We start from the raw sequence: 17,098 nt of genomic DNA on the forward strand, positions 1-17,098 counted from the left end.
TCACGGGTCTACAAATATTTTAATTAAAGAAATACATACAGACTATATTTATAAACATCAGTGCATCATATTAAGCTCACAATACACTAAATAATTGAATACATTTATAACTATAAACTAAAACATGTTAAATGTTAGTTACATCCCACCACTGCTCATCTCAGCAACGTTTAAATATAGTATTGCCATTAAATTCTTATTTTGTGTTATTTAGCTCCAATATTCCACCTCCTGTTGCCCCGTTTGTGTTTAACATAATGATATCCTCCATCTTTAATCCTTAAAATTTAATGTAGGTTGCGCCATGGAAGTGCAACAAATTTTCAATACTTAAATCTGTGATATAATTTTCAAAAAATTGTTACATATGTTAACTAGTTATATAGTTTTGACTTTTAAGCCCTTGGCTCGTCATAACTGGAAAGTTTTATTTTAGGATCCAGATCTTATAGCATATGATTTGGCAACATATGCTATTCACCTTTCTTCTCCTTTGTTTTTCTGGCTCCAACATGGTTGTTTACCTGCCTATGTGTGCATGGTTCCCGAGGAAAAGCAGCTACAGATTGCTTTGACAATACGTATGAACTTTTCAATTCAATATTTTCCTAATTTCAGATTTTAAAAAAATACAATTCCTGCCCTTCCTTTTTTAGTATTGTCAGTGTATAAAATCCCAGTTATAACCCTGTGTCTTCAAACAACAAATTTTAGGCAATTTGTAATGGAGTTGGTGGCATCACATCACACTAGGCTTTTTTAACCGTAAACAACAGCCCTTCTGGTTGGAGGCTGATTCCTGTAATCCGTCCTTTAAAACAGATTTCACTTGGCAGGAGTAAATGGTCTCCATATTAACCACTGAGCCTTTGAAACGCAGCATCTTTTGTTTGTCCGTAATGAATGTGGATCTGAGTGCAGCGGCAGCACACCTTCAACTAATGTAGCTCCATTTTCTCAGCAGAGCAACTTTGCTAATTAGAATGATTGTTAACTGGTTTAATTGGGTCTGCCAGCAGCAGTCTCAGGAGTCACAGGATGCTCACAGCGGTAATTGCATAGGAGACAGAGTGAGAGTGGTTAATGCACTATTGCAAAACTTCCCAAAAAGCCGCTCTTCACAGGCACAATAATGGGTTTCCTATCTTTTTTCAATTACAGAAACTGAATGGGGACTGCAATGAAGAATTAGTGTGAAGACCACTTTTCACTGCAGAGAAGTAATAATAAGGGAATAAGAGTCTGAGACTCCACAGAAAGACGCTGCAATTTTGAAGCCCTGCACCATAAGTGAGACATGTTTTCATGTCTAAAATCTAACTTTAATTATCATTTTGTATTTTGTGTTTATTTGCATATACTGGGAGTCTTCTACTCTTGGACTCAAGCTGGGTGATGCAGTCATTTTTTGTACCTATGCACAAAAATGGTTGGAACATATTCACTGGTCATTTCATTAGGCACACCTCTTCAGCTACTCGTTAATGGAAATATGTATTCAGCTAATCAGATAGCACAGTGGTTGTCAAACTTTTCACATTGAGTACCACCTCATAAAATATATGGCTGTTGAAGTACACCCTTATGACTGAAGGCCTGTTTAACACCACATACAGTTTACATGAGACAATTTCTTGTATGAATGTTATTTGTCATAAACAAGATGTGACAAGTGATAATAATAACAACTACACTGCATTAAAACATTCACAGCAGGTGGGATATCCAGTCTTAAGTGATGCCGTATGAACCCTGCTTCTCTGCTACTACTCTGTGTTTATTAAGGCTGTTTCATTTTTAACATGTTTTAGTGCTTTGTATCTTGTTCCATTTAATCTGAACAAGCCCCTAAAAAAATTCAGTGATCACTGTCGGCCTCTCGCTTGGTTTTTATTACCACTATTAGTTTTAAAGCTCAGTTTTTAAAACCTTACGATGTAACTACAGCCCAGCCCGTGCAGTGACTAACCTCGAATTGTGGATGGATTATCTCAGCTGTTCTCCTGACTGAAGTTTGGTCCATTTACAGCATCCTGCCATGCAATTGCATTTGTCCCTGACCATCGGGAACCCTCACATTAGCTTTTATCAGGTGGAAAAAAGTTAGCGTTCATCTTCAGATTCACTGTGTTTATGTTATGCTAACCATAGCTGTGTAGCTAGCAGTGTTGGGCAAGTTACTTTGAAAAAGTAATTAATTATAGTTACTAGTTACTTCTTCAAAAAAAATAACTGAGTTAGTAACTGAGTTACAATATTCTCAAAGTAATTAATTACTTGAAAAGTAACTATTGCGTTACTTTAAAAAAAAAGTTTAACCCTCTGGGGTCCAGGGTATAATTGGCCATTTTTAACTACTTTTGATTTTCCCTCCACAGTTTACCTTTAAAAACTATTTACTTTGCCTTGTTTGGTATCATCCTTTTCAGCACAACCTCACGTGTCTGAATTTACAGTTATGTTTTCATTTTTTACGTACTGTATTAACACAATTGATCTAAAATCAGACAAAAAACATAAAATCAGAGTAGAAAAAGTTATATTCTTTACTGTAACAACCACCACAAACATGTTTAATGAATCATATTTCATAACTTTAAATGCAAATATAAATTGTCAATTTTAAAATCCTATGCACAAGTTTTGCAAACAACAAGTTATTTGCATCCATTTGCCTTTTACCTTTTTTTAAAATAACCATTTCAAACTATTTGCAGAACAATCAGCTGTTCTGCATTCAATAAGATGCCACACAAATTATTTGTGCCACTCCTAAAACGTCCTCTGGTTTTTTTTTTTGGGGGGGGGGGGGTGCTCATAAGCAGAGAGTGCTTGCTGCGCTGTCAGACAGTAAACGTGATGAAACTACTGAGGAAAAAACGCCACGTATATATTGTCTATCATGACTGTGGTTTTAGTGGCCTATCAACACAATTTAAAAACTGGTATATATCACCTTATTGCTTTGTCTTTAAGTGGTCATGTGATTGGCTTACCACGCCTACTTTATTCTTCCTCAGTCAAACAGCAGCACTCGATTGTTTTGTCCCCTTAGCTCCAGGTGTTGTGCTAGAAAGTGATCGTGATTACCGTCCGCGGGAGCGCGCAGCTGCTTAAAGCTGTAGCGTCCAGATTACTTACAGCTACTTCCGTGCAACTGATATAAGATGCAGTGAGCTGAACACAGCTTCAACCGTCTGTTTGTTGAAAAATAGTAACGGACCGTATTTTCTTGTTAGTAACTGTAACGGCGTTGTAACTATAGGAATAGTAATTAGTTAGATTACTCGTTACTGAAAAAAGTAACGCCGTTACTTGTAACGCTGTTATTCCCATCACTGGTAGCTAGCCACCACATTGCACATCATTATATACCAGCTAGCCCAACTTCAGTAACCCTAAAACATCACTGCTGTTTAGTTTTCTGTCTTCATTTATGTCAGAAGTGATAGCAGAGCTGTACGTTTTAATTTTTCAGAAATCCCTTAATCAGAACATGATATATTATTTAATCTTAAAATAATGGGGGCAGATTTCCCGCATACAACTAGAGGGAGGCCAGGTACCACCAGTGGTAAGCGTACCACACTTTAAGAACCATTGAGATAGCAGAAATTAAATGCATTTAGGTATGTACACAAGAAAAGGAAACTGCTGATCTGCTGGGATTTTCCCACACAGGCTCATCGAAAACTGTAACTCTCATTTAGATACTAAAAGTGATTTTGTGATAGCCCTTATTAGAGAAAATGATTAGTGCAGCTTGAAGTTAACATTGTATTTTTTTGTGATATCTTTATTGTTATTGTTGATAGGCGGTGACGTTCTCCACTGGCCCACAAGGACAGTTTTTAAATTATAATAAATGGCTGGTCATTCAAATGAAGTGTGCAACTGCTGACGGAAATGAGGATACTGTGTTTAAAATTCCAGTTTTCGTCACATAAATAGAAACTGTTATCATTGTAATAAGTATCTGATTTTCTAATCAACATTATGCTCAACTGCTTCATTAGCTCTGATGACCTCGCACATCTCTGGTTCCTTAGTTCCACTGCCACATCATAGGAATGAAAATGATGGTGCTCAGGCTCTGGTGAACTGCATTTAAATTCCTTTCCAGGACCTTAGCTTGTTTTCAACTTATTTATCACCGTGACAGTAATCTCTCCTCTTATCAGAACACCGGAGAAACAGTGCTGATAGAATACAAATGCGATGTGTTGAGAGCCTTTGGGACCAAAGGCAGGACTCCTGGCAGTGTTGTAGATTGCACTGGCACTAAAGAGAGTGAGTGACAGGTAAACGCACACATTCAACATTTTGACATTAAAAATGTCAGTGCAAGCTGTAGCACTAAAAGCAAAACCCACCAAACTGTATTTAAATAAACACTGAAAGCTTGAATCAGCTAGCTTTATTATGGCACTTTGTACATGTCAGGATACAAACTCAACATTCTAGGTTTCTTGGTTCATATAGCACATAAAACAATCAAAAACATTATTTCATTGCATAAAAAAAGACAGAAGGGTTCTGGAAGCTGCTTAGTTTTTTACCACACATACAGACACTTACATTCAATCAAATCCCAGTCTAGTAGTGACGGTTTATCTGAAATTTTCTCCAACCAGTCATTTCTTTTTGTAATCGCCAGTGAGACACAGTCTGAGTGTCTGATTGGTTTTCTGATTTTGTGTCATTTAAGGACAGGTTGATATTTTTCAGGCCTGTCTTAGAATGATACAAACAGCTTTTGGGTGTTATTCCCCTTCTGTACACTGGTTCTCCTTCTAAGTGAAAATTGTTTCGTGTATAGAGTCAATGAGAAAGAGCCTGAATGTTTTCTAATGGTAAGGAGGGGGCACAATAGAGTTCAAATAAAACTGCCCCGTTCCTTTTTATTTAATAGCTTGTAACAGTTTTCATATTACTTAATACTCTCAGTCGTTAGTTTCAGATTTTCATTAACATTTCATTTTTGTAAATTAGGGTCACATTTGAATTAAAAAAGACGAAGCATGATGTAATTTAAGCTTTAGTGCTCTCAGTCAAATCCATCCCTTTGCCTGTCAGTGGCTACGTCTATCTTTTATGTACAGTCTGTGGTTCTGGGTCCTCTTAGTTAGCTTACTGAAGTATTTCTTTTACAAAGTTGCCTTGTGTTTTACCAGAAATCATCATAAGCTGAGGTAATTTTATAAGAGAATTTACTTTGGAAGACTTAGTAATTGAATTTTGGTTTTGCCTATTAAAAACTGGGCTAGATGTTTTCACAACCAGTGGAGGGAAATGTTAAAATACAGCTGAGAAATTATGAGTGCTGGTAATTAAAATAATAACTTGACCCTTTTCTTTCATTGACGTTCGGATTAAATCCATTTTAGACTTTATATAGGTCTTTATATTGGAAGAGCTCAAAGTATGATATATAAAATATTGATATGTGAAATGTCAAATTCAGATTTGTATGACTTGAAGCAGAGGAAGTAGAAAATGACATCATAGTAAAGAAGGTGAAATGATGGCTAGCCTGCTTATTTTCTGACTCAATAAAAAAACTGGTTCAGTTCTAATTCAGATTTTCCAGACACAGTGTCTTTCAGCGCAACATTACAACAGTAATGAAAAAACAAATAAGTACTCATCACTTCTGCAGTCAAAAATACAGATATCTGCAAGAAAACTCTACAAAATCCATTTCTGCATGTAAAGGAGCATCACAGATTGGTGCATGTAAACACACTCTGACATCCATCCACACAGACTTTGTGCACAACATCATTTTACACACAAACTCATGTGGGTTCCCAGGGATCCAAGGTAAACAGGTTGCATTGAAGTGCTACGAGATCTTTCGTTGGCACGAGAGGAGTAACTTTTACAGTATTTACAACTGCGGTTAAATGATCAGTTTTTTTCATGCATTTCTTAAAAACAAACTCTTGTAGAAAATACTTTTTTCACATTCCGTTTGATTATTTTGTTTTGTTTTTGTTTGCGTGAAAAGAATGCATTAGTGTCAAATGATAGTCACTTAACTTTGCGTGTATTTATTTTGTTCTGGTCACTGTGTGATTATACTTTACATGATGCATGAGCAGTAGGAATAAACAGGAAGCATTCTGCAATTGGCATTGAGTTGAATAAAGCTTTGAAATTAAGAAACATGCTACCAAAAGGTACTCCAACAGGAGTCACAATAAACTGACTGACTGAGCAATCCTCTGAGTGGGAGACCAAACCTGACACACTCAGCTAGAAGTGCAATAGTTTGAGGAGTAAAACATTTGGGCTATGCTTTTTTTTAAACGAGTCCCATATTTTCAACAAAGTAACTAGTTTGCTATAAATTACCAGAACAGCTGCAGTTAATGAGAAACTCCACATTTTGTTCAAGATGAAAAAGTATATTAGCTGATATCAGTATTCATCACTTTTATTAAAACTGCAGTTTAATTATGAAGTGCCAGGCATCAAAGAGTCATTTGTCAAAGATAAACATTCATTCGTTTCTGCCACCTGTTATTAACTTGGATGTCTCTTTGTAATTGTCACCTGTGCTGGGAATAATTTTTTTGTATTTCAGTCTCACAATAAACTACAAGATAAATCATACTCTATCATTTAAACATAACTGCTAAAATGTAATCATTTCAAACCAACTTAAACCATTCTTGACACACAGCACAGTCACGTCCCATCTAATCAAACATGTTTTCAGTCTTTCTAAGAAATCATCATTATCATTACTATTTTTTAAGACAGCCAGATCTTAAGAGGTCATATACAGTAGAGCTGTGATCCACCTAATTATCTGCCGGGGCTTCCTCTGTTTTCTATCTGTGGAAGCCTTGTGGGCAGCAAGCTTCATTTATCCAACTTAAGAGGAAGGAAAAGTGAATGTAGAAGGGGCTATAAAAATAACTCAATGTAAGAGGGTAAACCTTTAGGCTGAAGGGGCCAAAATAACTGTTTGGAAGGTTGCCTCTATGTAAATCTATATTTTCTGCTTAACATCCAATTTTCCTGAAGGTTTATTTCTGCATGAATGAAAACTTTGCTTTTCCTAACTTTATAAACTCTTTCCAAGCTTAACAAATACATTTTTTTTTTATCTATTATTAAGCTGAAATACAATGAACAGTTTTTTGGGGTTTTTTTTGTTTGTTTGTTGTGGCCAGTCTAAACTGTGGAAATCTTTTGGAGAACCTGTTAAAAAAAATATGGGACTGTTTAAAAAAAGAGAGCAGTACCAACCATTTAAAACTACCTTGTCTTTGAACTAAATAAATTGAAATCAAAACCTGAATAAATATGACAAGACAAAGTAGTGATTGTTTGAGGAAGTAAGACTGTGACTTTTGGGCTAATTAACCAGCCTGCTTTAAAACTGAGGTATTCCTCTGACATCATTCTCTCCCTTTGGTGCCTCGATTTTTGGCTGACTGACCAGCCCTGTAGCATTCAGAGGACTATGTAGAGGAAGTTCAGCAGACTCCAAGGCTGGCCAGCAGGCCTTTAGAGAAGAGAAGAATATCAGCTCTCTGGGAGAGGACCAGTGCAGGGTTTGGTGAACAGACTGTGAAGTTCTTCTGGAACGATTTGTGGAGTGCGTTGGTAAGCTTAGGTCCGCACCCAGCTGAGAGGCACCCAGAAGGACTCTCTCTCCAGCCTCTCCAAAATACCTCGCAGTTCTGCACAAGCACTGGCCGAGTCCTCCTTGATCAGGACACGGTCCACTAGGTGTCCGTACTGCTGATCAATCTGAATGGCAGACTGACGCATCTCCTGGAGGTCTTCATCCTGTTGAAGAAAGGCAATTAAAGAATTTTCTTTACAGTGGATGTTGTGGATTGATAGTGTCCTTTGAAAAAATATGCTAATATATATTGATGTTAGTGACCATTTTCTATCTTTTGTGTCACATCAGTTTTGCACTGGCTTAATGCTCCAGGAGTGATATTCTATAGTACATTAGTATAATGAGATTGCTGCGTATTTACAAAGCTTGTGAGTTGATAAAAAATGTGCAATACTTTTGCTCTATTAAGCAAAAGAATGCATGATAGGCCCAACTACATTTAAAAAAAAAACTTTTAACAGGACGTCTGTTACTGCTTAGAGAAACATGGCTCACTGTAATGCGGCCATGCTCGCCCCCTCCTGGTGAGGTGGCTGCACTGCGACGACGTCTGCTCTCAGGAACACGAGGCTTGACGAATATCACATAAGGCTTGAACTCCGATGTCCGGAGCCTCTTCAGAGCCTGGAGTAGTGGAAGGTTTACATCAAACAGAGAAAACAGAGGTCAGGAAGGAGCTGGGAAGAAGCAAAGTCAACAGCTTGGTGAGCAGGCCTGACATGACTGCCTGCCCCTGCAGGTACTCAGTAAAGTGCTGCTGCCTGCAGACTAAGTAACTCATTGTGACATGTTATGACAGTGGATTCTTTGGATGAACATTAAACAGGATGTTCTCTGTAATGTGACCCTTACCTCAGGCTGCACATCTACTATACACATCTTATTCTTGGCCTGCACAGAGCGGATAGCCTCAATACTGGTGCCGTATTGGTTCTCCTTGTATTCACCGTGCTCTATGAACCTGTGCAGCAAGAATTAAACCTTTTCTTAAAGACACAATAAACCAAACTTGCACGACTCAACATGGATTCAACGGAAACATACTTGTTGTTCAAAACATCTGCATCAAACTGCTGTTTGGTGACAAAGTGGTACTCTACACCATCCTTCTCATGCGGCTTCTTGGGTCTGGTTGTATCTGTGGGAACACAGGAGTACTTTAGTGATATTTCTAGAGTTTTGGCGATTCATTTAGGCAAGTGTAAACTGTGGAGTGACTCACGCGGTACAGCTACTGCATAACGATGTGGGTTTTCAGCAATCACCCTCTGTTTGAGTTCATTAATTCTTGCTCCAAGAGAACCTTTCGGAAACAAATGGTGAATATACATGTGAACAAAAGGACAGCATGTTGTAACACAAGTTGTAATCCACTAGATGTCGCCATCATCACAGGAGTCCTTTTGTGCTTTTCAGTCTTACCAATCAGAACCACCAAGCGGGGCCTTTCATTTGGCCTCTGCTGATAGCGGGTCACCTCCTCATAGGTCAGGAACTCTGGTTCTCCAGGATCAGAACCCTCTCCTGATGATCCCTGCCTGTCTTTACGACTCAGGCGGAAACTCCTCCGCAAACCAGCTACAGTGACGTCACAGATGGGAAGGAAGAAGAAACAGAAAACAAGAGGTCTTTGGTCAGATGTACGACAACATTTACTAGTGCACAGCAGTTTGATAAAGTTGTGGACAAACACCTTTTGGATAAATTAAAGACCAACCCACAGATCATGCATTAAAAACCTTTGTAAAGAGTGCACATGAATGAATATAGATCTATCCTATTGAAAGTGCAAATAGTTAAATATTTGATATATAATATTATATATATATTATATATCAAATATATTTAATATATCAATTATAATATTTGATAGTGTGAGATATACTGTAAGTAGAAGCCAATTGGATGTCATGCTTAAACTAAAAATTCAACTAAACTAAAAATCACATGCAGCTGACAGTAAATATATTAGGTGAAAGTCTGTTATATTACATATTTTGATAATTTTTGCATTTAAAAACTGATTTTAGTGACCCAATGTAAATACCATTTTGCTTTTATGTATTAAGAAAAAGCATGCTGCTTTCAACAAGGCTACAGTGCTGAGGCAGGACAGACAGGACAACCTGGCCCTGGGAGACGCCACGTTAAAAGGAAAAGACTGGATCTCCCATGATCAGGACTGTCTGTATCCTCCCCTGTCAGTGATGTGTACCTGCAGGAATGAGCCGGGCACTGTACCTGAATAAAATTCCCAGGAAAACACCTGGCCACAGGAGGGCGCCACTGCTTTACACTTAGGAGAGACTATAACTGGCGTTAGAGCATCACACAACCCAGCCTCACACCTCCACACAGGGTGAACAAGCAACAAACGTGCCTGGTTGAGTGTGCAATGCGTCCAACGCAGCAGGGCCCTCGTGGGTGGAGAGAGGATGGGGGAAGGGGTTGATTCTGAGGGTAGGGGTAAGCAGTGCACCAACCAGAGCAGCAGGGACAGTTAGTTAGATGCAGGGCAGGAGGGAGGGGCAGGTTTAAGGGGATCCAAACACTGCAAGGTGAAGGCGGTGGGGGGAGGGATGAGAATGGGAAGGGTTTAACAGCTCCAAGCAGGTTAACGGGAAGCACAAATACTGTTTACTGAAGTATTTTGTATTACAGTGAGAAAGGGCTGTGTTTAGATCGCTCCTTGTTGTCACACTTATTACAGCAGCTCACAGGATGGGGGAGCAGATGAGGGGTCAGGCTGGGTTAAAGAAGGGTGAGGGAGTGAAGGTCAGCGGAAGGCTAAAGAGCACAGGAAGAAAATTGGGGACTCATTTTTTGCCCTCTTCCAAAGCGTAACGTTAGTAAACTTGCTTATCGCAACATACCTTTGGCCTAGTTGTCCATTTAAATACAGTAAGCAACATTTTATAAATTACTGTGTCCTTAGCTATTAGATTATTTTATAGGTTTGTACTTTTAAGGAGGAGAGTAAAATGAAAATTCAAACATAACATATTATTGAACTATATACACATTAGCCAGCTCAGTATGCTAGGAGTTCATTTATACTTATATCAAGTAAAAAAAAAATTCTCTAACAGTTTCAGTATTTAGTGAATAATAATAATAATAATGATAAAAGTAATAATAAAGGCAAGAATAACACCAGCACATTTGTTGAATTTAAGTCCTACTGAGGTAAAGATATAGTAAAAAATAAAAGTTACACAATTATTTTTTGCACTACTTTTTTTTCATGTTATGTCTCTGTTACATTTGCAAAAAACACTCACCGGCCACTTTGTTAGGTAATCTACTTCAGCTGGTCGTTAAACCAAATATCTAATTGGTCAATACATTTTGGCACGTTGACGTGCTCAAGACGACCTGCTGAAGTTCAAACCGAGCACCAGAACGGGGATTAAAGGTGGTCTGAGTATACCAGAAAGAGCTGATCTATTGGGATTTTCTCACACAACCATCTCCTGAGTTTACAGAGAGAAAATATCAAGTGAGCTGCAGTTGTCTGGGACAAAATGTCTTGTTGATGCAAGACGTTAAAGAAGAATTGTCAGACTAGTTTGTGCTAATAGAAAAGCAACATTAGCTCAAATAACCACTCGTTATAATCAAAGGTATGCAGAAGAGCATATCTGAATGCACAGCACTTTGAGCCTTGAAGTAGATGGACTGCAGCAGCAGAAGACCACACTGGGTGCCACTTCTGTTAGCTAAGACCAGGAAGGTGAAGCTGGAAGTGACATGGGCTTAGTAAAACTGGCATCTGACATTAGGATGCTAAGGTCATAATTTGGCATAAACATGAAACCATGGAGCCATCCAGCCTTAAATAAGGAGGATGGTGGTAATGTAAGGGTGTAGGGGATCCCAAATCTAATTTAGTACCAAATGAGCATCATTTAAACACCATATCCTCCGTCTATCCGCACAGTGTACACATCTTTTGGCTGCTTCCAGCAGCAAAACATATCATGTCAAAAAGCTGAAATAATCTAAAACTGGATTCTTGACCTGGCCTCCACTGTTCCCAGTTCCAGAGCCATTAGAGCACTTTTTTAAAAATGTGATGGAATGAGAGACTCACATCATGGAGATGCAGCCAACAAATCTGGAACAACAATGATGTGATGCCATCATGTTAATATGGACCAATATTGCTGGTATGTTTGCAGCTCCTTGTTCATTTTTATTGCCCTGAAGAATTAAGGCCAAAGGGGTCCAACCCAGCAATAGCACTAACAAAGTGACCAGTGATTGTATGGATAAACGTCCAATTAACAATGTGCAAAAAAATCCCCCACCTGAATGTGGATTTTTCAAATTGTCCTTCCATGACATTGAAAGAGATGCTGTGGAAACACAGTAGCTTGAAATCGAAAGTTGTGCTTTAAACAGCACCAAGTAGCTCTTTTTTTCCTTCAGGAAATTTCTAACAAAATAATAACTTGTTTTGCATAATGTAGAACTGTACAGTCTGCACCACAGGAGCTGACACAGTGATGCATCCCTAAACTCTCTCCTAACTAATTATTCAGTGGAGTCTTCAAAGAGGCAACTCTGTTACTAACACCTGCTGTGAGTGTGAGACGGTACTTCCTACACTTTCCTTTGCCCTTCCTCATTTTACACTGTAGCAGTTAAGTGTTTCACTCACATGCATATCTACCGTCTCTTCAGCTATCAGAAATGAATCCCTGACCCTCATCTAATTTCTCGGACTGCTGTGAAAACCATCTTTTTTGAACCTTCAAAACCTTCACCCTTGCTCTTATCCCTCAACCGTGGCCCCCGAAGAGACAACCTTCCAAGCAGTTATTTTGGCCCCCAGCCCAAAGCACCCAGGGAACCAGCACACAGCCAGGCTGCAGCAGGCACAGAGCAGATAGGGAGAAGGAGGTGGAGAAAGATGTGCACACTCTCACCTATGTACTGTCCATTGAAATAGCCCTCACAGTCACAGTCCTCTGTAGGGAGGCAAGCAGGGAAAAGAGGGGGGGTAAGCACAGGGTAAGAGACCTGGAAGAGTTGAGGAATAAGGGATGTGGAAGAGTTTAAGAAAGGGGTGGGCGGGCCATGGTAGCTGTAGAGGGGAAGCAGGGCCCAACGGGCAACAGGCAGGCAGGCAGACAGCAGGAGGAGAGAGTGGAAGGGCAGCCAAGAGATGATGAAGATGTGCTGTTAGAGGCAACAGCCACTAAACAAAGGCTTGATAAAGAGATTTAAGTAGAAGGGAGAGAAGAGAGATGGCTCTACATCTGTATGTGAGTCAGCTATGAGACAGATCTCTCTGTACACACACGCAAACAAGCTCTGTGTCCCCAAAGATGTGCAGCTTGTGTACAAACTGCCTATACAAACCCATCTGTAATTCCTAAGCAAAATGTGTGCTTTCTACGCTTCTTTAATAGACTAAAGGGGAACAGGAAACATTCATGTAAAGACAAATATGGAAAAACAAAAGACAGATAATAAGAGGTGAGGTTGATGCAAGAGAGGGGTGGAGGTATTGTTCTATTTAACAATCTCTGCTAGACGAAAGTCTCCACGGATGCTGTTCTGTCTGCACCTTACCTGATACAAAAGAAACACACACACTCACGTACACACTCAAACTAGCCACACAAAGAATCTCTATTCTGGTCGGGTAACTAATGGTAGGAGGGAAGGAAATAAGCTGGAAGCTGTAGAAATCCCAAATGCACACCCCAGTAGCACACATGCAAGCTTTACACACACACACACATGAATATGCACACAAACTGCAATATTACTCTGTAGTTTGTGTTTGGTTGTTTTGCTGTGTTTGTGGCTGCACATATACCAACCTTTATCACATCCTGGATCATCTGATGCAGCAGTGAAGGGCAGAGTAACATGTTAAGCACGGTTAAAGTATAAATGATATTGTGCTGATAATCTCTAGGAACGTTGGAAATTTGTTACAGAGGAAAGCTAGTCTAAATTTAGGAGATTGGCCTTAAACTGACGTCACTCTGAGACGAGGAGGGGGACCCGCATGTTAAAGCCCCTGCTGGGATTGGGTGGAATTAATAAAGAGAGCTGGGGGAGTGTGGATGGAGGCTGAGACAGAAGAGACCTCGCAGGTTTGCTGCTGTGCAGCATAGCAGGGCTAGTTGCCATATTGCTAAGCTCTTGTTGTCTCCACGCAGCTCCCGCCTAATCGGATCGCCTGCAGCTTATGTGCCACGAAGAGCCACCGCTCACATCATCCACTCACCTGGCTGTTTACATGAACCCACTATAGTATCAACTGGAAAAGTGAGAAGCGCAGCATATTAACAGGGCTTTGTTTCCCACCGGACGACTGTTGTTACAGAGTCTGAGTTAAGCTGAACTTGCAGCCTGGTTACTGGCCAGATGGACTAAACATGAAAGAGATTAATTCATATGTGTGATCCCTCCCAGTGTCTTTCTTCCCCTCCAACTCTAATCTTTTTTTCAAAACCTGTCTACACTGCAGCATTTAGGGAATGTACAGTTGATACTAATGCTGTGAGAGTTCTAATTAATAACCAAAAAAAGGTTAGAAAAATGAAAGCCAGTGAAAAAATATAATCACAGTAGAGAATGGAAAGCTGATAGTGAGAGATAGTGTCAGTCATAAATTGTAATTATAAAAAGATGCACTGAAATCCTAGGAAGCAGAAACTTACAGAGAGACTTTTTAGGGGATTTTGGATTCGGGAGTGTGCCCATTTTCATCCTGTAGGCCAGTCGCCTGGGGAAGTGTGCAGCGGAACAAAGAACCAGAGACGATAAAGGCAGAAAGAGAGTAAGCAAAAAGTAAGGAGGGACTGTCAGGACTAAAAGACATGAATCTGAAAAGGCAGAGGAATATACAACACATGGATGGATGGATGGCTTTATTATGAGGGCAGAGACAAATAAGACAGCTGTTTGCACATTTTTTGTGCTTATTTTGTGTTGCTGAAGAGATTGGACTTTCCAGCAAGAAATGGCAACAATCACTACAAAAAGACATCTGGGCCTATTCAGTAATCCATCCCTGATGAGCAGACCTGAGCTCATGCCACTTTTGTTCAGTGACAATCAATGTAATCCAGTTTTACCCTAATCTGTTTGTCCCAAACATGAAAAAAATCAATTTTAGGTAGTTCTGAACCATATCTCTCTCGGTGTTTAAGCTATGGTTATTAATCCACCAGATGCTGCGGTGTTTGGCTGGAGATCAGCTGAGATCATCTTAACAGCAATTTTGACACTTAGAGTTTCAGCACATGCCTGTTCAAGTCAGAGCTTCAACTAAATTTATTCCACAATCACCTGATGCTCCATCTAATCACAGTTGACCCTTTAAAGTGGAACACGTGAATGTGGATTTAAAAGATTATTGTCTGGGTAAAATAAATATCCGTGGTGTATGGGTGAACCGTTCAGCTTCTGTGACATCAGGCTCATTTTAATTGTGAAGACAAGACCTTCTTCTAAGCGTTCTCACCTCTCCTGAAACTGTTTGGATGGGATGAGTCCAGCACGCAGGTTGCTGTCTCCCACGCGCTTGGCCTGCCACCAAGTGGGGTCATCCTGCGTCACAACCTGAATGATGTCTCCTCGTTTAAATGGAAGTCCCGCCTCCTGGCAGGGTGTGGCCTTGTCTTCCAAGGGGATGTAGTCAAACAAGGCTCTCATGTACACCTGGAGTCAAATGCACAAAGTGGTGGAAACACCATATTTTAGGGTTTAGAGTTATCTGAGCAGAGTGTCCTGGATGTAAAACACAGGGCAAAGTGAGAAGGTGATTGTAAAACACAGTGTGCCACAATTATATTTATATTCTGATTATCTTATTTAAAAATAATATAAATATTATTAACTGAAATTAAATGGGGTTACCACAGGGTTACCATCTTTCATGTTTTATTCAGTGTAAACAGTCACTGTCGTTGCTTAAATGCCAAAAACCACATTTGAAATCTCCTTAGATTTGGACTTTCAGCAGTTCACACAAAGACTGAATATTATGTAAATCGTAGCGCAATAAAAGGTGTTTCGTTTTTTGTTTTTTCTCTCCCTTGCACACTCTGAATGAGTGCAGCTCAGAGGAAACCCATCCATCCATCATACTTTATCTCACCTTGCTCTCCTTCAGCCGGTCCTCCTCTTTAATAGCGGGGATTATCTTTAGAGTGATGGAGCCCTGGGACTGGGACTGGATCACAAATAAACAAGAGCACGGGAAGATTATGACTGCATCCTTACATTAAAGACAAACACTGAAATATAATGCGCTTAACTGTCAACTTGCAGTGAACTTTATTTTTAATGGATAAAAGACATTTGTTTTTTTAGTGGAGTTATTCCAACATTCACATGTCCTTCTGTCCATCTTACCAACAACTGACTGATCTCATCAGGCCTCTTGTGGATCACAGAGACCCCGTTCACCTCCCTCAGCTCATCTCCTACATGCACCAAACCTGTGAAGAGCGTACACGCTGGATGAGCTGGCAGAAACATCAATGATGTTCAAAGAGACTTCAGTGTGCTTCCCGGGTCTTTGGGATTTAGCATTTGTATCTTAAGATCAGTGCTGTTGTTAGATCCTCAGATACGAGCAGCTTCTGTCCTCGGCTGCGATCTGTTTATCTGCAGCCACAACAATGCGACCAAAGAGCACGAGAGAAGGGAGGTCGATATATTTCTCCCTCAGGATAGAAGCACAGAGTACACGATATTATACTGATGAGCATTTTTTCATCACTTGACAGCGAGAAAAAAAGATTACTCACTGCTTACTTTCATTCTGTAGTTTATATTTTACTGGTGTAACCACTTCACGTTGTACACGATGACTTACTAATGAAGAGGTTTTTGCTTTTCCAACAACTGTGCTGAATTTTTTGTCCTGATGCAATCTTTCTACCAGAGGGTTCATTAGAACATCAAGTTTTCTTGGCTTATTTTAATGAAATTATTTATCTCCTTCTCGCTGGTTGCAAGAAGAAAAATGAAGCCACACCACTGTAAAAATCAGGAGGCTCTTTAGGCATCATGCTGGCTCAAGGCTACGCTACATTACTGCAACAGCAGCTTAGTTTCATGCTGGGCCTGTTTTTCTTCATGACAGTTTCCCCTTTTCTGACTATTAAAAACAACAGAAACGCAGCAAAGAGTACACTTTTACTCAATTGTTGGTTTTATAAAGACAGATACTGACATCATTTATAAAAGTAATTCTACTTCTTGTGAATTGATTGTTGATTAAATATATAACGTTATAGATCTTTATTTGAAAATAAAAATAGAGAACCTTTAAAAAATGCTCTTAGTTTCTCCCCTGATAATCATATAACATCCTCTTGTTCATAGGCTGGTACCACAGATAATGTTATAGTAGTTATAAGATATACAAGCTTTTAGAAAATGAACAGCATTTTACCACTTCGATCAGCTGCACCTCCC

The 17,098-nt window shown here is 39.5% G+C and overlaps 1 protein-coding gene across 3 annotated transcripts in view; it reads right to left on the minus strand.

Moving 5' to 3' along the window:
• Positions 1 to 4,402: 4,402 nt before the first annotated feature.
• Positions 4,403 to 17,098, minus strand: part of LOC146388176 (MAGUK p55 subfamily member 3-like) — a 35,948-nt gene continuing 23,252 nt past the window's right edge. The window contains exons 7-20 of one of the 3 annotated variants that reach the window (XM_084925300.1): positions 17,076 to 17,098; positions 16,028 to 16,113; positions 15,771 to 15,845; positions 15,135 to 15,331; positions 14,329 to 14,393; positions 13,480 to 13,500; positions 12,577 to 12,618; positions 9,887 to 9,952; positions 9,068 to 9,223; positions 8,868 to 8,948; positions 8,690 to 8,783; positions 8,498 to 8,606; positions 8,141 to 8,269; positions 4,403 to 7,806 (exon numbers count right to left, since the gene is read on the minus strand). The exon at positions 17,076 to 17,098 is cut by the window's right edge and continues 59 nt beyond it. In XM_084925300.1, the coding sequence (XP_084781426.1) occupies positions 7,627 to 7,806; positions 8,141 to 8,269; positions 8,498 to 8,606; positions 8,690 to 8,783; positions 8,868 to 8,948; positions 9,068 to 9,223; positions 9,887 to 9,952; positions 12,577 to 12,618; positions 13,480 to 13,500; positions 14,329 to 14,393; positions 15,135 to 15,331; positions 15,771 to 15,845; positions 16,028 to 16,113; positions 17,076 to 17,098 (1,324 nt within the window). In that variant the 3' untranslated portion in view covers positions 4,403 to 7,626. The remainder of the gene's footprint in view (positions 7,807 to 8,140; positions 8,270 to 8,497; positions 8,607 to 8,689; positions 8,784 to 8,867; positions 8,949 to 9,067; positions 9,224 to 9,886; positions 9,953 to 12,576; positions 12,619 to 13,479; positions 13,501 to 14,328; positions 14,394 to 15,134; positions 15,332 to 15,770; positions 15,846 to 16,027; positions 16,114 to 17,075) is intronic. The other 2 variants (XM_084925301.1, XM_084925302.1) reach the window with 2 other exon arrangements.

This window comes from Perissodus microlepis, chromosome 4 (genome assembly GCF_051167445.1).
Source record: "Perissodus microlepis isolate ML-2025 ecotype Zambia chromosome 4, ASM5116744v1, whole genome shotgun sequence".
Lineage (NCBI taxonomy): Eukaryota > Metazoa > Chordata > Actinopteri > Cichliformes > Cichlidae > Perissodus > Perissodus microlepis.